Raw genomic sequence first — 23,982 nt, 5'->3', positions numbered from 1 at the left:
AGAATATTTCGATTGTGATTTCCATTGCTTTTTATGGAATTCATTATCGGGAACCAGAGTTCACACTATGTAACAAAATAACAGGCCTAAATCAGTTTGCCAATTTTATTCATAAATTCAAAATGCCTTTTACATCTTGTGATAGATGTATAAAAAGGTTTATTTCCACTTACACAGAATAGTATCTGTCCATCCAGATAGTTCTGCTGAAATTAGATGTTTTCTAGATATTCGCTTCAGCTCACCGTGACTTAGCAGGTCCATCTTTGTGGCCTTAAAGCACCAAAGATTTACATTTTTAAAAAAAAAGATTCTACTGCAGTATCTGTTTCCAAATGTAATCCCGCAGTTACTCACAAACATCTACAGAGCTTAATGTATACATGGTTTCATCAAGAACTACTGCTGAAGTATGCCAACTGTGTACATCTGCACAAAGTTTCAACCAAAGCAATTCATAGTGTTGCAGTTTCTAGTCCTAAATCCCATAAGTAAGTTTTTTGAGACAGGGGTTCCCTCTTTAGATTTCCAATTCTTTTTTTCCATAGGGGTTTCAATTAATGCAGAAATTAAGGTCTGTAGACATAAGCCTGAGGAGATTCACGTTTCGTTATAAGACTTAAATTGTATTCCGTTAATACCGCAATCAAAAATTTCAAAGCTGTCGTGCTTTAATAACGCAAGTTGCTAACAAGTTGCTGTACTGCAATTACAACAAACGATCCACCAGCATCACCTGCATGCGGCTCTGCGCGGATATATGGTTAGCGTACACTTTGTACAAATTATGCTCAGTGGAAGTTTGTGAGTAACCTCAGGTTTATATTTGGAAAGACACGTCGCTGTTGGAAGTTCTCGTTTTCGGTGCTTTGAGGCCAGACAAACATGGGCCTGCGAGGTCCAGTTTATCACGGTGAGCTGCGGAGAACATCTAGAAAACTGTTGGTTTTGGTTTGAACCAAAACTATCTGATGGACAGACACTACTCCGGGTAAGTGGAAGCGTGCCTTACTTTCAGTTCTGGGTGAACCGCCCCTTCAAAGCGAAGCCGTTGTGACTGATGGACAGAGCGGCGGGAAAACTGCGGTTAAACACATGCGGCTTTATTGCTCCAGGTATTCGCCTCCGCAAGCCCACCTCCCTGAAGTAAGCAAAGTACATTTAAGATCTCAGGCTGAAAAAAAAAAGACTCTTAAATTAAATATTTTCTCTCTAGTCAAACATCGAAACCCTGTACATACTCTTTTTTTTGAACGGATCGCATTCTATACACCAAAGGGAACCCTGAGTGGAGGACCTGCAGTCGACTCCGGCGTTAAAGGCACACATCCCACGGAGATGCTGCTCCTCTCTGACGAGCGCGTCTTGACTGCACACAGGCCCTAGCATATTGCTCCGCTGAAAGCGCTCACTGCCTGGAGAGCGGTGTCCTCAACTCTTCTGTGTTTGGTAGTCAAATGATGAGCTGGGAGCTTCCGAAGCAGCTGGTCATTCTGTCTGTGAAGGGGGGGGGCGGGGGGGTGGAAATTCCAAGCTCTCATTTTTTCATGAAGGAAAAAAAAACCGACTTTGCACAACAGTGTTAGGGATGCTGCCCAGATGAGCCTAATTTTCTTCCTGTACACAAATCTGCTCTAACAGGTTAACCTGGGCATGGCTAGGAAACGAAAATGAAAGCGTATCAAAAGAGTGCAAAGTGGGCTTTTAAGTAGGACCTCAGACCGTAACCGATATGGAAATAAGCAGGTTTTTTCTGCGCAAAGCAATCCACCCTCAGCTCACACACTGTATTTGGTGCACGGAGTAGAGGCTACAGCCAGTAGGTACACTGTAAAAGCTATTCTTTGTGTGCAGGAGAAGATGGCATATTGCATTGCACCATTTGATCAACCCCATCATTAAAGTAGCTTCTGTTCCTGCACATGAACACAGGCTGCTCTCAGTTGTTCAGAAAATGGTGGCATGCCTGCGTTGATGGTGATTATACAGCAGGGCATGTCCAAGGAGAAACATAAAGGAGCAGAGCGTGGCTGATTGCGCTTGGTGAGATGACGCTGGCGGACTTCTGGCGCGTAGGTTCTTGAACCCGCTGCACACGAGCGCTCTCCAAGCGGATGGTCCCAAGCGCAGCTCTGCTGTTCATCCAGTCTCGTACCCTGCCGTCTTCCGGAACCTTCCACAGCAGTGACTTTCAAATAACAGTCTTAGGGTTCCAGTGAGCTTAAACCTTAGACGCAACGTCGACACGCTGCCATATCTCAACATCAATACGGTGGAAGGTAAACCAGCAATGCAAGTTAAAGCGGATGTGGGAAAAAAAACCCCCAGAGACATAAACGCTACCGTGAACTCCCTAAATTACCCAAGGTCCTTTTTTTAACGCAGAGATTTGAAGTACATTCCTCTAGGGGCGCGGTGCAGCTTTTTTAACAGCGGGCTGGGACTGTTTGCATAGACGCCTCTCCGTGTGAACGCATGCGGGAGGGCGGCGGATGTGCGGCGGACGCGCTCTCAGATGTATCTGTTCGCCAGGTTCTGCACGTCGTCCGCCGTGAACGCCCCGGTCGCCGCGGCCGACAGGCGCTCGAACAGCCGAGTCGTCTGCCGCCGCTCGTCCGCGTCCAAGAGCATCAGCACCACCTGCGAACGGAGGGCGTGGCATCAGCACACAGGTGTGCACGCACTACCTCTGAGATAAGATCCTGCTATCGATTTATTTCTCGCGTTGTAATTGATCCTTACAAACCACAAGATAACGATACAATTTCTTTCAAGTTTCAAAACTGGGAAAATATCCTTTGTCAAAGTACAACACATCATTTCTGAGTACGAGACCTGTAGGTCTGTCATAGCATGTCCATTCTAGCTGGATTTTTAATTCGTGTTCACTTCTGATTGGCGGCTCACGAAACGGTCGAACTGCCGATTGGCTAAAATGTAAATGGTATGTTACTTATGCAACAAACATGGGGCTAGTTCAACAGAAGGCACGTGTTCTGTCTGTTGAACTGGAAGTGCACTCTGAATGTCTTGCAGCCCTCTTCAGGAGACCTTATGACATTATGACCACATCTCCTTGGTCTTACAGAAAACTTCCTCAAACCCAAAATATGCTATTCTAAGACCTTTAGCACGTGAGAAACCTTTCGGCACACGCAAAACCAATAACATGACAGATGACTGGTCATGGTATTTGTTTTGCATCAATCATTTCTTGTGTTATTAGTTTTGCATTTGCTAAAAGAATTAGCGCATGCTAAAGGTCTTAGTAAAACAGGCCCGTGATGTGCTAATGAGCATGTTTCTCTTACACAATGTGGGGCGCACCTAAATCATGAAATGGAGTTTCTGCTATTTGTGTTTAGCACTTTGAGCTAAGTTTGCAGCGTCATTCTAACGGAAATGTAGCGAGCGTCCGCTACAGAGTACATACCGAGAACCTCTCAGCTGTGGGCAGGTGACTCAGATGCTGGTAGACCAGGTTGGGGTCCTTTTGAAGAAGGTGCCCGTCGAGCGCCTGCATGATGAAGTGAACGGTGCGTCCGTCCAGCGTGCTGCTCACGTACTCCGGCAGCGCCTCGGGCGCCACGGCCTGGAGGAGCTCCGCGCAGGCGGCGGTGTCGCCGCGGGAACGCGCCGCGTTCAGGGCCTGTCCGAACTCGTAGGCGTTGGCGGGCTGGGTGGGGACTCTGAGCTCTTCGCCGTCGCAGTGGCTCCCCGCTGCCCCGGTCCCGTTCACCGCGTCCGTCTCCTCGTCGCTGCCGTCGACCTGGGGGGGGGGAGAGCGCCGTCAGCACTGGCTCCTTCACAACGAGCCGCGGACGCTCAAACACAAAGACATCATCGTCCCTCCTGCTACAGCCAAGATATTCTAGCGCCCCTCTGTGGTTGCCGATACAGCTTGCACGTTACTCAGGAATACAGTTTGAAGGTCATTTATACACACACTAAGAAGAAAATCAGTTAAAGGAAAAATTCACTCAAAAATTTAAAAAAGACTACCTACAGAAAATAATATTACACCCACTGCAAGATGCATGCAAGGTACGACTTTGTAAGAGTGCACTCGGTGATATCTTTATAAAACGGAAATAACTCTGGCTGATGTAGTTGGGAAGAACTGCTCAGATTGAATATAGAAACATTGGCATTCATGCTCTCTGAAACTTATCTTCACAATTTCAGTCGTATCCCTTACTTAACGCTCCCATAGTTCAATGCAAAGTCTTTGTCTGATGAACACGAGGAGTTGTCACACTTGATGGAAACTGTATTACAATTGCAAATTGTAAGATCGGTTTTGCAAATCACCACTGAATTGTTTGAATTAAAATGTTTGATCAAAAGCTTATGAAAATTAAGCAAGCTATATCCGATATGGGCGAGATGTATGGTGCAGTCCATTAGGCCTTGTGAGCTATGATCCCTTTTCTGTCTCTTACTAAGTAAAAACATTAGCCTTTAATGGGGTGAATTTTTAAGAGTTTATGATCTAATCATAAAGTAATAGGTGTGCATTCTTTTTGATTTTCACCAGTGGTAGCTTCTACTGTTATTGGGCAACCACACGATTTTCTGGTGTTAACTGCAACTCTTAATTCACTAGATGTGAGGATTGAGTCTTACCATCACTATTAGAATTATTACCTCTTGATAGATACGAGAGCAACCAAAACTGATTTACCATAAAACAATTGCAATTAAGCTAGACATGTGTAAACTGAATTGCAATTCACAGTGCAATAGTTTGTTGAAATCTGTAAAGAGTTCATAAAGGTTTACAATTAACCACATTTTTCAGACATTTATCTATCCTGCCAATGATGTACTTTCCAAGGTCCTACCCTCCAAGTTTAAGGACATATAAATGTTGTATAGCAATATATTATAGATGTTGCAACATGGTTTTGCGGGCAATAGAAATGAGCTCAACCCTTACGTGCAGAAAGGAATTCTGACCCAAGGTCAGCTGGAGTCATAATAACTTCCATAAAAACTGGGCATGCAACCAATTCTCACCACTATCTCAGTTTCAGTCTTGAAAACTGAGGACTTCCAGGGATTTTTCTAGAAGCCAGAGAACCCTGCCACAGATTTGGTAACATATTTCACTTGAAAGAATTTTGTCTGTATAAAAGCTCAGCTCCTAATTGGGAGGCGGGGGCGGGGCCGGGGTCGTGCCCACCTCCGTGATGGGGACGCTCTTCCTGGGTTTGCCCGGCGAGGCGGCGGCAGCCAGGCTCTGCCGGAGCAGCACCGTCACCTCCTCCAGCTCCCGCTCGGCCTCCTGAACGTTGGGGTCCAGCTGCAGCACCTCCTGCAGGTCCGAGCTGCAGGCCAGGTAGTCCTGCAGACGCACGCCAGGCACGCGGTTAACAACAGGGCTCTACGGTGCTCCCGATTTAGGAGCGCTCGCTCCTGAAAACTGATACGTGCTAACAGGAAAAATAATTTAAGAGCACATCTACTAGTTGAGATGCATTAGTGTGCACCAAATTTTTCAGCTTAGAAGCATGTGTGCTCTTTGAAAACAATGTTAGCGTAGAGCCCTGTATTAGCAGCTGGCTACTTGGCTAGCCCTACAGCAGAGTCATGCCCAAATAACACCTGCCTCCCATGCAATACAGTCAGGCTAAAATGACACTGTTACGCAGCCTGCTAATGGCCAGGTGCAAATAACATGCTTTATGCGCACAAGGCAGACAGACCTAATTATCAGGCCCAGGTTACGGCGTATGGTTGGTCACAAATGGCGTACACTGCACACAGATGTACGCAGTAAACCACGTAAGCACAATGATCTCCTTTTAATAGAGGCTGACAGGCCCATGAAAGTGTTTCCTGTCTCAGACCAGGACCCAGGGGGCGAAACAATGTCATATCAATGGGAGTATTGTCCCCAGACTCCAGTTACAGATTTGGGTAGGCGTATCCCGAATCAGCGTCAGGCGCATAGTACCGTAAAGTCATAAGCCTGACACATGAAGCTACATACGTGATAACACATCCTGTTCCTGGAGATCTACCATCCTGCAGGTTTTCACTACAACCCTAACAAAGTACACCTCATTCAACAGCTAGAGATCTTGTTAAGCTGCCAAATTAAGGTAAAAATTTAGTCTGACAGGATGGTAGATCCCCAGGAACAGGGTTGGTTACCACCGGGCCACATCATCACCGGAGGACACCGCTGCAAAGTGCACAGGGGATTCCCTCGTCGACAGCTCACCTTTAAGCCTTTGTAGGCCAGCGCCCGTCGGTAGAAGGCCTTCTTATTGGAGGGCTCCAGGTGGAGGGCGGAGTCACAGTCCTGCTTGGCCTCTGCGAAGAGCTCCAGTTTCAGGTAACAGAGGGCTCTGGAGGGCAGACCGTGAGGGAACAGCACAGCCCTCTCAGTTACCGCCTCAGACGAAAACATCCATCCCATCAACCTGACACCCCGCTTCTTCTAACGTACGATAGAGACACGCATTCATGGCTCTGAAATGAGCCCACAATGGGAAGTCCATCCATCCATTATCTATACCCGCTTATTCCTGTGAGGTGCTAGAGCCTATCCCAGCATGCATTGGGCGAGAGGCAGGAATACCACATTGGGAAGTAGAGAATACAATTAACTATGTGTAACTATGACCTTGGATAAAGCATCAGGGTGTATGTGTGTGGTGTTGCCAACACAGAGATGGAATTTCAACATGAAAACACACACATTAGTAAATTGAATACAAACATGAGCTCTCTACTGTATTTTGATATTCTAGGTTGGAGTTCGGGTGTCTGGGCTCAGGAATGTGTTTGCGTGAGCACTCTCCTCTGCTGATGTATGAAATGCCACAAGACTTGCTTTGATCGCAGCCAAGTTTAGCCACAACAGAACAATGGCGCAAGTCACTAGCTCGATGCTGTAATGAGCTGACTTACTGGCTTGTATGGAAACCATTCTGCGCAGAGAAATCAGTTGGATAAAATGTCCGCACCAGCGGACAAGCAACCATTTCACGGGCAACCAAGGCAAATCTAGCGTACACTACAGGATTTTTAGTCTGGATTTTGCGGTTTTCAAGATCTTAGAAAATCCCCAGTCTTTGCATGATTGCTGCATGCACCCGCCTCATTTAATGACGATCATTTAATGCGAGACGGCCAGAGACTCAACCCAGTCTTAAGCTAGTCTTTGACACTAGAGAACACTAGGTGGTCCAGCAGTGTGTCTCCCCCCGAAGTTGAAATTAATGTTTTACACGAATATACCCTGTATTATACAATAACACCTCTTCAACAACTTGGCCTCTTAAAAACAGTAAAAGAAAATAGCACGTAGGGAAATAGTATGCAGGGAAATTGTATAAAAACAACAAAAATCCTGTTTAATCTGGTTTACAGTCACTACATTTTTCCAATGGGAAATAAAAAAATGTATGCTGAGCTCAAAGTGTGAGCCACACAGTTCCACCTTAAGCTGCATTAAATTGCTAATTTTCAAGAAAAGGCTCTTTCTCAACATTTTCTTGTTAATATTTCATGTTAAAATGGCCTAACTGCAGTACCAAGTCAGCACATTCTTCCTGTGTCTGCACATAATTATTATGATGAATAAAAATAAGTTCCACGGAAGTCTCTAGATGTCTCTTCTCTTTTGAGTTCTGACATTTCATCTTGCACACCATATTTGCGAGATTTATTCCACCGTAAATCTTTCTGAGGTAAGCTTAATTGTCACTGGCAGTGACAAATGTTGATCTACATATGCATGTTATTAAGCTATAGACGAACAGTCATTTGGAATGTGTCTGGGAATTAATCAGCAGTGTAATTCGTTTGTTTTGCGAGAGGGGAAAAATACTTTTTTTTTTAAGAGAAAAGTTACATCCTTTGGGTCAAGAGAAGCCCTTTGGGAGCACGTTGGCCAAAAGCATTTACAGCAGTTGGATTTTCTAACAGATACAGCCATAAAGACACAAAATTACGCAAACACATTTTATAATTAAGTGAAGCTATGCATGTAAGTGAAATGTTGTTCACTGTCGTATCACTAACTTGCTAGCAATAACATTGATCGATAGCTAGCCAGCGTTAGCAGGCTACTGGGCCGTTTGAAATTGGGAAGCACTAAATACCATTCATCGGGCTCTGGCTCTTTAATACATACAGGACCAGCCCTGATATACAACGACAACAACAATGGGAGCGATGAGTCATTTTCCGTCCTTTCCACACAGTAAACACTGGCGTCCACTGTGGAGAGCAAGCTGAAAGAAACCCAGCTCTCAGGAGAGCCCGGAGCTCTGTCTTTCTAGGACAAAAGGCACAGGCTATAATTAGGGCCTCAACAAAGGCAAATGAGACTGCGCGTGTGTGTGAGAGAGAGCGGGGGGTTGGCTGTGTGAGCAGCTGCTTCCTGAGCCGGGTCGCTACGTAGCGTGCGTGCTCCGGGTGTTTGTTTAATTCCGGGGAGGGCCTCCGGGGGCAGCGTAGCCGCTCTGACGCTCGCGCTCGCAGGCTAGGCGCTCGCAGGCCGGGCGCTCTCACCTGTTGGTGTAGACGGCGCACTCGTCGGGCTTCAGCGCAAGGCATTCGCTGTACTTCTCGGCGGCCTCCCGGTATCGGCCGGTCTTCACGCACTCGTTCCCCTCCTGCTTCACGGAGGAGAAACGGGCCTCTGCTCTCCTGGCTTCAGGGAACAGGAGCACACGAGAGAGAGCTTAATGTCGAGGGTGGGGTCACTGGGCGTGTCAACAGTCCTAGGGTATCTGGGGTGTAGGTACAGTACGTTGTTTAGTAGCCTGGCCTTGAACAGTTGAACAGGTATAACGGTCTCTCCTGACACCATGAGCATAAGCCATTCCCAGCACGAATAACCGTTTGTGTGAGAAACTGACCGCACTCAGAAATTAAGGTACACCGGAGGTACATTTTTGTACTTTAAGGAACAAATTTCCCACAAATCCTGAAAGTACAATTTCTATTTGGGCACGAATAAGTACCTTTTACAAGTGAAAAAACAAAAAATGAATTACGCATACAATTTTATGTACCTATACTATAGGGTAGCACCCCAGTGACAAGCGTTTGTGCCTTTTCGGCACTTTTTTGTACCTTTTTTTTCTAAGTGCAGGAGGAAAATTAGTTAAAAACACTAGAGAGAAGTGCAGTGATACAGCGCTCTATGTCCTCGAGGTGCCTGTGTGTGCTCAGGATGGACAGAGGAGGCGCAGGTCCTGCACTACCACACCACACCGTCCTGCTCCCTCACACCGCACAGCCCTGCTCCCTCACACCGTCCTGCTCCCTCACACCGTCCTGCTCCCTCACACCGTCCTGCTCCCTCACACCGTCCTGCTCCCTCACACCGCACAGCCCTGCTCCCTCCACACTGCAGCACCAGCGCAGCAGAGCTCTGCTCCTCAGGTTCGGCTGCCGCGTTCTCCGTGTTTCCACACACCGGACGCTTCCCAACACTTCACAGCACATCTTCCGTTGTTTTACAGAGTATAAGTCGTTTTATAAAACACAGAGCTGTGTCTTTATTTTCTTTATCCTGTTGGGTTTCTGTGTGTGTTTTTGATAAGGTGGGGGGGTGAGGGGAGGCTTGCAGGAGGCCCTTTATCCGGGCTGTGCTGGTTCGGTCAGCTCAGCAGTCACTCTCTCTCAGGGACAGGTAATCAATAGCCCCGATGGACTGTGCGGGGAAGAGCGCCATCGCTCGCTGCACATTCATCTTTCTGCCAGAAAACAACTGACATCATTCCGGCAATTTCCCCGCCGATCCATAATGCCTTTCACTCGGTTCGGCCAATTACGAAATTACTGAATCCTTGGCTGAACTGCAGGTTATGGATTTATCTAATGCCTTGTTCTTCTCATGTCTTTTACCATTGCATTACTCTGAATAATTTATTCGCTTACCAGATACCCTTCTCCAGACTCACTTACGCAACTCGCATGTTTGTTATAAATAATACAAATGGGTATAACTGCTGAGGTAATACCCAGTCGTGAGCCGTTACTTCACACTGCCACCTGGTGCCATCCAGTTGACGTCCTGCTGTGTGTTGTATTTTTTTTGTAATTATGGCGTGAAGCAACTTGCCCATCCGGAATAAAAGATGCCTCACCGAAGTGAATAGGATTGTTCCTGCTCCACCTGCCTGTGGTCGGGTGTGGCTCGGAGCGGGCGGTGGCAGGTGTGGTGCGGGCAGGGGATGGGGGATGGGTGGGGGGTGTGGGGTGGGGGGTGTGGGGTGGGGGGTGGGGTGGGGACTAACCGGTCTCCTGGGCAGCTCTGGCCGCGCGGGCCTGGGCGAGTTCCGCGCTGGGCGGCTCCTCTCTCCGGTGCTGCTGCGCCGAGAGGGGAACCAGCGGGATTTCCGGAAGCTTCTCCCGCCAGTCAGCGCCGTCCTGCTCAATCAGCACCTTGGTGATCCTGACATAACGAGGTACGCAGGCGCAGACGCACACACACACACACACACACACACACACACACACACACACGCACACACACACACACACACACACACACACACACACACACAGACACACACACACACACACACACACACACACACACACACACACACACACACACCTCTTAATCCTTTTACGCCCAGTACACCAAACACCCTGCCTCCCTTACGTAACCTCCGAAGCACAGCGCTAACCTGGGCGTCCTTCAAACGGACTCTCAAAGTCCTGCTTTAAGCGGGCGCTGGGAGTAATTCCTGTCCCCCTAATCACCGTTTGCTCCGCTGCTCGGACTTCCAGCTCCTGAGCTGACAGTCTGAGCCCGGGCGGAGGCGTTGGGGAGGGGTGGGGTGGGGTTGGGATTAAGAATAGCCTCCCGGGTGGACCTGAACTGGCCGCGCCTCCTCCAGGCTACGTGCGTGTTGGGTGCGGGCTGGGTGCGGGCTGGGAGCCGCGGGTGCCTACCTGTTGACGCTGTCGTGGGCCGACTGCACGCCCGCGTCGATCTGCAGCACGGTCTTGTAGTCCACGTAGGCCTTGCTGTAGCGCTCCAGGGACTCGTGCGCCATGGCCCGGCGCAGGAGGGGCTTGAGCGAGAAGGGCCGCAGCTCCAGGGCTCTGGAGGTAACCGCGTGAGAGGGAGGGATCAGGCCCCGATCCAGCATGAGTCTGGACCTGCAGCCGCCTGCCGTTCATGTGCGCGTGTGTGTGTGTGCGTGTGTTTATATGTGTGTGTGTGTGTGTGGTGTGTGTGTGTGTGTGTGTCTGTGTGTGTGTGTGTGTGTGTCTGTGTGTGTGTGTCTCTGTGTCTGTGTGTGTGTGTGTGTGCGCGCGCACTACACATAATTCTGCCATCCTGGTCCACGTCATCTTTAAGAGAGCCTTTAAGTAAGGGAATTAACGCCTGCTTTGCAGAACAGGATTTGATGTGGAGCGCTGGTGCAGATCATGTTGCCCTGCGTGAGAGCTTTGAACTTCACTGAATAATGACACATTCATTTATGCTTGTTTTGTAAATTGTCTATCGCGCATCCACTGGTTTGAGATCAGTGATCATCCTGAGTCTTATCTCTCTGTTACGTGGCAACACAAACTCGAGGGCTCCTCTTCTTGTGTTGATGGCATATGTGCCATTCATTAAATCACAAGTCTATCACCAAGTGAATGGCTCAGAATTAAAACCATGATAACATCAGACATTAGTGCCATAGACTGTAAAACTTTTTTCTTATTAAGATAAAACAAAGATGCCAACTGTTTGCATCATTTCATGTTTCATTCGGAGTACATATCAACTCAAAAGAACAACTCTAGTAGAACCACTATATAACTAGCCACAGGAAATGTGAAAGCAGACTGCTCACATGTATGCATTACTAAAGTGATTCATACCACCTGTTAATATCAGACAGACACGGGTCTAATTTAATTATTTGTTTTTGAAAATGCTATTTTCTGTTAATTTGAATATTTTCTAGAGAGCCACAAAAACAATTCTGTTTCAAATGCCATTTTGAAAAAAAAGCTAATATTCTGTATTTAAAATAATGAGGGATTCTGTGATGAGAGTGAGTTTGTAATGAGGGATTCTGTGATGAGTGTCTGTTGGTAATGATGGATTCTGTGATTAGTGTGAGTTGGTACAGATGGATTCTGTGATGAGTATGAGTTGGTACAGATGGATTCTGTGATGAGTATGAGCTGCTAATGAGGGATTCTGTGATGAGTGTGAGTTGGTACAGATGGATTCTGTGATGAGTATGAGTTCGTACAGATGGATTCTGTGATGAGTGTCAGTTGGAAATGAGGGATTCTGTGATGAGTATGAGTTGGTACAGATGGATTCTGTGATGAGTGTCAGTTGGTAAAGATGGATTCTGTGATGAGTGTCAGCTGAGTGTCATCCATACAGAATCCACACAAATAATGCATTACCTCTATCACAGTGCACTCCTAGGTTATAGGTACTTCAGTACCAGAGTATACTCCAGCAAATTGCCTTTCTGTCATCATATAGGAAAACACACGAAGACTTCACACTTCTGATACAACTCTGACATGTCTATGCTTTGTTTACAGGCATTTTATATGCACAAAAGAGGCAGTGCATATAAAAGAGGATGCACTCCGACGTGTTAGCCCTGCAAAGACTAACCTGGTGCAGTCCTGGATGCAGTCTGTGCTGTTTCCATCCTTCAGGTGGCAAGCAGCTCTGTTTGAGTACAAAACACTGAGATCCTCTGGGCTGTCGATGCCTGAAAAACAACAGCCACAAACGAGATAACAGAATGAGAGAACCTCCTCGCAAAAGCACAGGGAGGTGCCTTAGGTTGCTAGGAAATAAAGCATTCCAGGAGGGTGGCTGGGCTCACGGCAGGGATATATATATATACTGCAGCAATAATTACTGAATGCAATAATGGCCATTGCCACTGTATGGTGTATTGCCTTTCTTTTCCTCTTCTTTCTTTAATTATACCCGATGCGGTATAATTATAACCGAGCAGTAGTACACCCGATTCTGCTAATCAAGGGCTTCTGCAAAGACTTGCGGTTGATTAGTAGAATCAGAGAGTGTTTCTGCTTGGATGGAACAAAAGCCTGCACCTGCACCAGTACTTTCTGGGTAAAGACTGAGGACCCCTTATGTAAATGATGCTCTCGATGCTTTTATGCAGGCAAATGAAGTTGGAAATGCCTAAGCATTGAGCCTTCTCCGGATGCATTTCCGGAGGCCCACAGGCACTGCAATATTGCAATAACCCTAATAATATCTGCAATGCCCATTTTCGTGAGGAGAGCTTCACAAACTATCTATAAAAAATAATGTGACGTTGCTAAAAGCTGGTGCTGGTGCATGGTACATTGCTTTCCCTCCCTTCGCCCCCCTCCCAACTGTTCCTACACTCCCAGTTGTCGCAGAGCAGATGCGTGATGGATCGGTTAAGTAGGCCTACCATTAGCTAACAATAATTAAATAGCTTTCAGGCTTAGGTATGTGGAATCAAAGCTTTACTTTATTTGGGTGTCATGTCCAAAGTTGAGACTATAAAGTCTAATGTAGCTCAGTGTTACGTACACTATTACGTACACAATGTAAGGTTATTATACATTGAATGATTCAGTATATAGGTTTAACTGGTTTAACTGTATGATAGTAAAACCTTGTTTATACTGCTTTCTTTCATTTTGTTTGCTAATATAAGGTAACTGCTCTAACTGGCTCTGACCTAGCTAGCATGAGCAATGGTTTACATAGGATGTGTCTTAAGGATATGCATATCAATGAGCGCAGGATGCAGGCCCACCCTTGTCCTTATCTGAACAGGTCACAATAAGCTAATAGTGTTACAATTTAATGGTAATAGTGTTTATTATAATTTAATGGTTAAAAACTTGAAAGATATATTAAGATAACAGTCAATTGTCACTTCTGGGGAATATAACCACAAACTGAACCCAGTTTCCTAGACCTTTGACCATTTTACCAGTAGGGGAAAAGCTGAGAGTTTAAAGTAACTGTATATGCCTTTGAAGACTTTGAAAGACCGATTCCTGATGAAGCTGAGACAACTGTGTCACATGTACCATTCAGTAAGTCTAAAGCTGCCCTGGGCCCAACTCTTCAGCATCTCTCCACACCCTTAGGGGTGATATTTATTGCATTCCTACTTCAATTCCCCCCTTTACAAGTTTCCACAAGTCAAGGTTAAAGCTGCGATTGTTCAAACCACTACTGAGAGGGAGGGTGGAGGCCGAGAGTTTGAGGACACGTCCTCCAAAGGTTCAGCATGTTTCATTTTCCCTTTCTAAGATGCAGCAGATTATCGTATTGGTGTATAATCATTAATGTTCCTCACCCCTCTGAACTAAATATTAATATACATTAATTTCCTTGGACTGCCTATTCTACTAGCTAGTTTAATACCTCTGTATTAAACTGAGTGTAACCTACTCAACCCATTTGATAATTTGCTGTTGGATCACTCATTACACTCTGTTACCGTTCCATCTATCTTAACTATTAACAGGCCGGTAAGCAGAGGATGAGCTCCTCCTCTACAGCCAGGTTCCTCCAGAGATTTCTTTCCAATGGAGAGTTATTCTCACCACCATTTAAGTGTTTTTTTTTCACCTCAGTTGCTCACTTCTTAGGGGTTCCGGCCTGGCTGTTGCCAAACTTTCCTTTCCTTTTCCTCTGTCTTTGCGACAGTGTCGTGAAAAGCGCTACACAATAAAACTGAATAGAACCGAACGTTTCCGAGATGCTTAGGATAGCCCCTCCGCGTGCAGCAGCATAGGATAGCCCGCTCCTGCGTGCTGTGCTGCGTTTCTTAGCCCCAGCATAGGATAGCCCGCTCCTGCGTGCTGTGCGGCTGCCTGCCGGGGTAAACTCAGGAGTGCCCGAGGTAAACCGATCGATCCCTTCGGCCTCCGCCCTGGGCTCAGATGGCCGTCACGCTCGCGCGGGGGCCGGCCGCAAAACACAGGAAGCAACCCGAGCCTCCCCGACAGCCGTTCCCCAATAAAACATTCATGTCCGCCATCGTACACCTGGCCCCTCCACAACCCGCCGAACACAACCTCGGCTCCAGAGAGACGTGCGGATAAAGCGCTCTGGGGTTAGAGCGGGGACGGCCTACTTCACTCCCACCGCCGCCGTGCTCAGAACCGCAACCCGGAGCCTTCCGGAGCCTTCCGGGGCCTTCCGGGGCCCGTCTAACAGACGGCAGAACAGACCCCCCTCTGACCGTGAATCCGAGCCCGGTTTCATAATGGTGATTGTAAATGCGTCACTTGCACGGTCGGTTCACCCCCTCGGGGGGGGGGGGGGGGGGGGGGGGTGAGAGAGGGGAGAGAGGGAGAGCCTTGGAAACATTAGACTGCAGTGGCTGCTCAGTCACTTTCACAGGCTCAGAGCCGCCCGGCCCGGCTCGGCAGAACCTCAGCCGTCAGCGGGGGCGGGTTTCGCAGTCAGCGAGATTTACCACCGCAATAAAACAGCGTCCGGAGCGCAGCTCCCGGCTCTAATTTCACAGTGAGCGGGCACGGGGGGGGTCATGTGACCGCACGCAGGCTCTGACCTAAAAAAGCTCGCTTTCGCCCCGCGACTCGCGCCGGCGGACGGGACCGGGACGAGCGGCGCCTAGCGTGATGCGGCATCCCGTGAACCCTCGCCCGGAGGTCTTCTGCGGTCCCTGCGAAACGCGAGCGGGATCGGAGCGCGCGCCGCGATCGGGAAACGTCCGCTCGGAACGCTGCGTCGGAGGCTGCGCTCGGTGAAGGTGTCTGACGAGAAAACTCTGGCTGCCAAACGTCTTCTTCGTGACTCAGCACGGACGAAACGAAATTCGAACTCCGCCGTAGTGAGGGTTTTACGATCGCGATCTGCGCTGCTTGTAAATTCAAGTCAGCCGTTTATCAGCCATTCACAGTTTATTGTGAAACTCACAAGCTGCCTTTAAGGATATGGCTACGCGAGGCTCACGCAGTCCTAACATGTCTGAAATCGGTCTTGTGGTTGTTTGTAAATGCGCTGCTGTTACGACACAGCCGATTGGGAAACAACTCGGGCCATGTGGGCACCGTAAAGAACAAGAAGGAAATGATTCTTGTCACTGGGTTTAGAAGCGGCCAAATTTTGCTAAGTAAAAAAAGGCTGCACTTCCCTTCTCTAACGAATGTTGTTTCAGCCCCCGAAGGGTTTTAAAATGACACGCCACACCAGTCAGGCAGCTAAACACGAGAATGGAAACAAGCTGAAGGCATTACCTCTTCCTGTTTCGAGTTGAATCCTTTAAGAAGTTAATCCTTTTACATTACAAAACAAACAACGAAAGTACAGTCACAGCCATAGAGCTCGTTTACTGGGGGGGAAAAAAACAACTTTAAACAGCGAGGTAAAAGCAGGGCAGAGTGGATCGTACCTGAGTCTGTGAAGCCGGTGATGGCCTGGGAGTATTTTTCCAGCGCGTCGGCAAACTGTCCGTTCTTGAAAAGCAGGTTCCCTTCGTTCTTGAGCCGGGCTAGAGGGGGGGGCAGGGCTCCGCAGGGGGCGTCCAGCCGGCTGTCGTCCCCCCCGGACCCCGCGCTCCCGTCGCCGGTCTGTTCGGCCCCGCCGCCCCCGGCGCCCTGAGCTCCGTTTGCCAGGTCCTTCTTGGCGGGCTCCGGCCCTCTGTGCTTGTCTGCGCTTCCTCTCTTGCCCCGCCAGTGTCCCTGGGGGGCGTGCTCCGCGTGGGGGCCCCCGTCCCCTCTGCCGGGGGGCTTTTTATGCGCGTTCCCCATGTCTCCCGTCTTAGCAGGAGAAGCGACGCTCTCCCCACCCACACGCTGGCTGGGTTCAGCCGGAGAAGCTGCGGGGAAAGACACGCCCACAGGTGCAAGTCAGCGGTTACATCACAGTGGGGGGAGGGTCTGATGCAGTGCTGCTGGAGTTCCAGGAAACCACTGTAACTAACAGCCAATGGGGGAAGGGAGCCGGGTGGGGGAGGGGGAGGGGGAGGGAGAGGGGGAGGGGGGGAACAGGCTCAGTTTTTTTTCTGTCTTGTTTCTGGTGGTGGAGACTGCAGTGCGTGTTTGTTAGGAAATGTTGCCTCCGTTTAGCATGGAGCTACAATCCCAGAGCACGGGCAAGGCTACTGAAATGATCCGCGTCATTAGCCTGAGTGATTGTCTCAGAGGATTAGCAGGCTAGTAAATCCTGTGTCAAGCGCTTACTGCAGCACTGGGGTTGAGTAACCCATTCAGAGCCAAAACAATCACAGCAGGAAAAAACGCACCTCACTGCTGCCTTCCAGTATAATCTGCCTTTCGCTTATTTTCTTTAACACTGTGTTTTCTGATGCGAGTCTCTCTATGAGGCGCCGTATCCTCTGAGCCACTGTTCTTTGAGAGCAGTAATCCCTCGCCCCTGGACTAAGCAGCTCGACTGCAGAAAACAGAACGACGTGTCTTTTCGCTTGATCCTATTCCGGTTTGGAGGTCAGGCCTCCAAGGCCACTTCAAAGCTGGGACCCGCGCTTCCGACAACGTCTTTTCTCTTTTCTGATACCTCCCTCTGTAACGTCCCTCAAGTGCTCAATAGATCCGCTTGAAACAACCTAATGTGAAAAATGTATGTGCAATGTCTCAGGCGTCAGGTATCTTCAGTAAACGTGGGTCATGGCTTACAATGTTCTACATGGTTTAAGACAAAATCGAGAGGTCAATAGCAGCTAAATCCTGACTATTAAAAACTGTTAAATGTTGTGTTTTAATGTGTAAAGAGGATAAATAAACTCCATGTTTTCCGAAACATATGCTGTCCATTTGACCCAAATAAAAGTGTGTCATTAAAATAATTAAAAATACTGATTCATCACCAAACAAAAAAAAAAAACAGTTCTTTTCAGATCCTGCCAGGAGTTTACACCCATTCAATAAAATAGGTTAAAGTTCAAAGTTCAGCACGAAACCTGTTTTTCCAACAGAAGAAGAGCGTGTATAGTCAAGCTCCACTGCTCCTGGGGGGGAATGGTTAAATCAGGAGTGAGTGAAGAGCACAGAGGTTGGTGTGGATCGATGATCACCCATTCTCTGATGATATCTCACCTTCATTATCGTCATCTTCCACTTCCTGTATAAGGATTTTAGTGCCTTTCCTCTGGTCTCCAGAAGGAGCGTCTTTCTTCTCCACTTCCTTCAGAAGTTTCTAAAGCCACACAGGTGAAGAATACTTTCACTGGTCATGCATCTTCTTTGCATGAGTCTTTTCTTTAACATACAGTTGTGAAAGGAAATGAGACAGGCCAGCTAAAATTACTCAAATAGACCTAGGGGACGGAAATGCCTCTAGACATGGACACCAGGATCTGGAGCAAAAATTTGATTAGTTTTATTAGATTATTTATTCAAAAAAGTAAAAGCCATCTAAACATGAATTCAATTCAAAAACATTAATGTACATTACAGCCTGTCATGGATAATGATGGTGTCCTGAAAGGACCAATTACACAGCTATTTTAATATCTTATTTTCATATTTTCAGGGGGGAAAAGGGGGGGGGGGGAGACTACTTTTCTAAAAATCCAGCCCCAATCACTTATTTTTGATAGCTAATGAAAAGAGTTTCTTTTCATTCTCCATTTAACAGAACAAGACAGCCATCTACTGAGCAAACAGTAGAACAGCACTTCACTGAAAAAGACTGACAATTTAATCCTGATTCAAAATACTGCACCTTGGGGCTCATCCTAACGAACTGGGTTTCTGTATCTTTATTAAGATCTTAATCCCTATTATTATCTTAATCCTGACCGTGCCAGTAGACCCTGCAAAATCCCAACTCCTCTGTTTGATCGAGCACCTGCAGTCTACTCGCACCAGGTGTGCATTAAGTACACACCTCTGACACAATGACAGACGGCAGGTGCACGGCAGGGTTTACAGTGGAAGTCAGCAGCGAGCGCTTCTGAGGTGAGCGCATGCCTGTCTGCAGTGTAATGACGGGTGTATGACAGGGCATCCGAATCGGAAGGGAAGGGAAATCATCACTGGTTTAATAAATATAAAAGCAATATTTGCACATTACTGTTGATAACCGGTGATACTGCGGTCTAGCACAAACGAGGAAAACGATCTTAATCATTAATTAGTTGGAATTTTTCACTGAGGCCTGAGGAGGGTGCCACTAGGAATTTTGCTTCCAAAATCTGCAATTACCAGAAAGGAACGCTAAGATCTCAAAAACACGTTTTGAAAGAATTTTTAAATTGTTCAAGGGCAAGTGCTGACGACAGGCATCGTGCCAAAAAGCGTTTGTCCATCTGCGAGCACATTAAAAACACTTGAAAAATGCGTTGAGAACCTTTCGGTTCTTTTTGCTATGCTGCAATCATAAAAAAAAAACCTGCCAGTTGCCATGTAATAACCTGAGTACCTCTGCGATTTCGTTCTGCGGTTCGGCCTGAAGCACGTTCCTCAGGTCTTCGGCGGCCATTTTCAGATTCCCCAGCTGTTTCTGCACGGTGGCGCGGCGCAGCAGGGCTACGGAAATACAGATCAAGCCACACTCTGCTCAGGCTCCTCCACAGTAAACCTCACAGCACGGCAAAGGCGTCTGTGGATTAAGACCGCCGCTTAAATACCAGGCTGTGGGAGACTCCTACTGCAATCTGCTGGCCTATGCCTTAAACGCTCAGGCCTCTTGCGCCCCCTAGGGGAGGCTCCTGGGTGCTCCTGGCCCCTACCTTTCAGATTGCCAGGCTCCAGCTCCAGCGCCTTCTCACAGTCGCTCAGTGCGCTGTGCCAGAGCTCCAGTTTGATCTCTGCTTGGGCTCTGTTGTTATACACCACCGCTGTCGGCTTTACCGACAGACTCCTGCAGGGACCGGACAACAGAAAAGATTAACGACAGGGATCTCTTTAAACAGGACTGTGCTTTTAAGATAAAAACGTATCTATTTTAGCTTAATTTAGCAGCTTCTTATCCTATACGCTTACTTCCCTCTCGTATTTTAAATGCCCATCCCTGCCATGCTCGCCATCATGGTGGGAGACTGCAAACTGGCGGCTGGGTCCTAAGAAGTGGGCTCTGTCAGCCTCCTTCTCCTTTCGCTCGGCTCAGCTGCCTCGGTGCCGTGCAACTGGCACCCATATCAGCCACATCAATCGCTACTGGGCTATCGCTGATGTAAACCCCTCTAAATCCTGGGTCAGGCTGCCATGCGAGGATCTGACTGCAGACCGTGGGGCGGGTCATTGTGCCAAGCAATTGCACCCTAGACGGTCATAAGTCCACTAGGAGGTCAAAGGGTCAGCTGCCCTTTTGCATGACCTCAAATCAAACAAAATAATTATCGCCACTGTGCTAGCTGACAGTAATGCTGACGTTATGAGCAGTAACATCAACAGTACTGCTCTTAGTTTATGTAGGCCTGCGTACTGGCTGGCTTCAACACTGAAGAGGATTGAGTTAAATGAAGTGTTTGTAGCAGTTCACCTTGTGTAATACGCCACAGCCTCTTCAAAGTCATTAGCCCGGAATGCTTCATTGCCTTTCTCTTTCTCACGACTTGCAAGAAGAGCTCTCTCTGTGACCGTCAGCACTGAAAATGAAGGAATTATCCATTTCTGATTCAGCTCTTTAACAAACGCTAATGCATTTCGATTCAATGCGTACCTTCATACTACACAGTTAGACTGATTGCCGAAATGCTTCTGTTCACACAGTCTGATGAATCAAATAAGTAAACAATACAAATTCTACGTGATTTAATGACATTCCTTTTCAGCAATATAACTTTAAATCAACAAAATCCATAATAAATCATAGACTCATCAGAATTTAAAATAAAATACTGTGGTTTTAGTCTTGAATTAAAATATTTTCAAAGGAAATTACTATTGCATGCTTTGAAGTCAAACCGAAGCAAAGCTAATCACACATACATCAGAAATACTTCACCTTCTGTGTCTATTTTCCGGCTGATTTTTGGCAGAGGGTGATTTACAACCGTTGGAGGGTTTTGTTCTTTAATGCCCTCATCAATTTTAGAACATTCCTTTTCAACATCGAACCTGCAACACAGTCATGATATTTACAACCATTTCCTGAGATTGAAAATGAGCAATGTCTGCAATATTTTAGTATTTCCCAGCCTTCCTAACTTCCTTGCTCTTTTAAAACCATATTTTGACAGAAATTTAGAATCAGAACCAAAAAAGAAGCTCACTTGTCCCATTCCCTGTAATCCCGCGGAAGAGGGTCACTTTTGCGTGTGTTATTTCCTTTGCCAGTCTCCTGTTAATATCAAGTCACAGGCATATTCTCAGTAAAAGCATGCATTTTTCTTTCATTAACATACAATTCACACTCAAAATGGCACTCTTTTCCCCGTTCCTTCCGAATGTCACGGCACAGTATGCATTTTAAGTGAATGTACGCTGTGCTGAACACTGACTGCGAATGCCTCCTGCATAAGAAGCACACTGCAGTCATAAAGCTGCTGAACTGCCTTTCATTACTTCTCTGTTCAGACCAAAGATCACTCTTTGCAACTGCGTATCAACATTTTTAAAGTGCTACTTTCATATGAATGAACTCTGAAGGGGTATTACTCTTACCTGTTTAAGAGGGACAGAGACATTTGAACTGCGGATGGGTGACACCTTCTTATCAGCGAAGATGGGCGTCTTTTTGAGCTCCACTTCACCCATCCTGATGTCTCTCTCCCACATCTAGCAATCATACAACAACAAGAGCTTCATGATACTGTCACATATAACATAGATGCCAACTTATGAAAATGATAAGTTGCTCATCTGACAACACAGAAAAAATGCTAGCAGGCCTATGTTTTCCCCTGTTCGTAAGGTTTCATAGGTTACATGAGTTCATGCACGCTTAATGTCAAAGGCCATTTAGCTTACATGTACCGAATGGTAACGTTAGCTATAAGCTACAGGCAGGTTGACAGATTCAATAAATATAGGCCTACAATAACAGCCTCCTGTAAAGGCCGATGTGCCTGGTAGTATTTGTGTTTATGTTCAAGCCTCTACAGACTCATCTGTTCTCCAAGCAATATCTCACACAAGGTAAACTTCAGCCAATTCTGGACAAGTGGATCAGATAATGTGTCTGGGCAACAACTGCATCAATCAAAATAATAATAATCCTGCTGAATTACAATCTAAATAATGCACAGTATGAAGCTAGGCTGCTTGCTAGCTAGATATACAGTATGACCAGTAAGGAAAGCAAGTCAGCTAACTGGCTAGCTTGCTAACAATGTTTATGAAACTAACTAGATTATGAAATGAAGATAAATTAAGATAAATAAATGATAAAGTGAAGATAAATAGCTGAGCAAGCTTTTTGCTTAAATATATGATCTGAGTTAATGTATCTCATGGGCCGTTTCACATTTTAAACACTTATTTTTGTAGCCACCCAGTTGAGTTGCTCGCTCTTGAATCTTTAGCTGTACGTGTGCGTCTGTGCGTCTGTGTGTGACCAGCAGACAAAAACCAAAATCTGATGACCGGCTGCCTTTCAAAATAAGAATCCGTCCCTGCGGATGTTTTCTGCATCTACACAGGTATCCATCAAATATCCAATTCTGTTTGGCACACCAGAAAAGAGTGTCTGCTAAATGATGAAGGTAAAAGTGTCTGGAACATGCAGTTCTACCTACCTTTAAGTCTTCTGTGATTTGAGTCCATTCGTCAGCTGAGAAATTGGCAGCTGTGGCTGGGAGGTTGTCCTTGCGAAGCGCACGACTCTTTGGGTTCAGCTTCTCAATGCGCCTCTCACAGAACTCTGTAAGATGGGGATAGAGGCCCTCTACCCCAGACCTTACAAAACCACATAAAATCAGTGCATAAAAAACAAGGTAAGCTTCACTTTTTAAAACGTTATAAAATTTGTAGAGTATATGACATTATTCTAAATAATTAATGACTGAAATAAGTGCTTTAATATTATGAAAGGTGCTATATAAATTCAATCTATTTGTTGTTTTGCACTGAAATAATTTGTGGTTATTTATATTGTGTATTGAGAGTTCTAATGGTTTACCTCAACACTCTTACAATCTTTTCCAAATATTTCACGTCACTGCATTTCTGAATGAAGTCATAATCCAAATGCTCCACTGGAATTTTGCCACTTTTCACTTCCTCATTCAGAAGTGAGGAAACCATTCCCGCACTCATCTTTGAGCTGTAGAGAAGACACATTAGTTTGCGTGCCTGACCGTTACGTTCCCTGTTTACTGTTTTACTTGAATTGAATGAACATATAGGCTACATAATATGGGGGTTTTAATTAAATGCTGAACTTAATTGTTTTTAAATGTCCTGTGTCACACTAAAAATAACTTGCTTGATATGTCCATTGGCTCTGCTATGCCCTTGCGCAGGGGTAGCCACCATTGATCTAGGCTACCTTCCCTTATCTGTGTTATACAAAAGCTCCTTTTGTTTTGGCCGATAACTGCAATAGGGGCTAGTTAACTACAGCAGGCTTAGGTAGCTAATTTAGCTATCATAGTCGTATCGTAGAACAAAAACACTAACTTTAAATATAACGTACCCACGCTTATAACGTACGGTACTTAGCTCAACAAAACATGAGTAGTCTATTAAATTGATTCTTAACTATACAACAGAAAAAACAGGTAGCTAATCTGATTAACTTCATAATATAAATTAAAACAAAAATTAAATAGCACACGTTAGTTTTTGGAGTCACTTCTAACTTCTTAGCGAAAATGGTTAGACTAGTGCTAACTTGCGCATTGTTAGCTAGACTACAGTAGACAAATAAAATGAAGTAATAAAACATTGAAAAATAGTCAGGTGGTTCTGTAAATGCCCAGTACTTACCAAAACGGAAATATAACACGTGGCGATAAGGCTACGCTTTTCTTAAATCGTACAGCTTTGCAAAATTGTTTAGAAAGTATCCGAATCTCTGACAACATCCAATGATGCCGTTAACTAACGTTACGTTACTTGTTCCATCTGAATGAGATT

General features: G+C 46.3%; 1 protein-coding gene across 2 annotated transcripts; it reads right to left on the bottom strand.

Annotated features, from left to right (window-relative positions):
• Window positions 1-91: 91 nt before the first annotated feature.
• On the bottom strand, window positions 92-23,982 carry spag1a (sperm associated antigen 1a). Of its 2 annotated transcripts, XM_035412721.1 has the most exons (19): window positions 23,833-23,982; window positions 23,024-23,167; window positions 22,641-22,800; window positions 21,568-21,681; window positions 21,177-21,244; window positions 20,909-21,021; window positions 20,444-20,549; window positions 19,692-19,822; window positions 19,382-19,488; window positions 18,055-18,154; window positions 16,392-16,817; window positions 12,620-12,719; window positions 10,930-11,082; window positions 10,266-10,423; window positions 8,530-8,671; window positions 6,230-6,356; window positions 5,186-5,347; window positions 3,434-3,769; window positions 92-2,640 (listed from the first exon to the last, which is right to left on the bottom strand). In XM_035412721.1, exons 1-19 carry the CDS (start codon window positions 23,928-23,930, stop codon window positions 2,512-2,514), a joined length of 2,874 nt encoding a protein of 957 aa, XP_035268612.1. In that variant the 5' UTR covers window positions 23,931-23,982; the 3' UTR covers window positions 92-2,511. The 2 variants fall into 2 exon arrangements, with proteins under 2 accessions (XP_035268612.1, XP_035268621.1); XM_035412730.1 differs by lacking the exons at window positions 18,055-18,154; window positions 19,382-19,488; window positions 19,692-19,822; ... (5 more) ...; window positions 23,024-23,167; window positions 23,833-23,982 and adding an exon at window positions 17,244-17,264.

This window comes from Anguilla anguilla, chromosome 1 (assembly GCF_013347855.1).
Source record: "Anguilla anguilla isolate fAngAng1 chromosome 1, fAngAng1.pri, whole genome shotgun sequence".
NCBI lineage: Eukaryota > Metazoa > Chordata > Actinopteri > Anguilliformes > Anguillidae > Anguilla > Anguilla anguilla.
The sequence above is the reverse complement of the archived record's forward strand: the minus strand, read 5'-3'. Positions and strand labels throughout refer to the sequence as shown.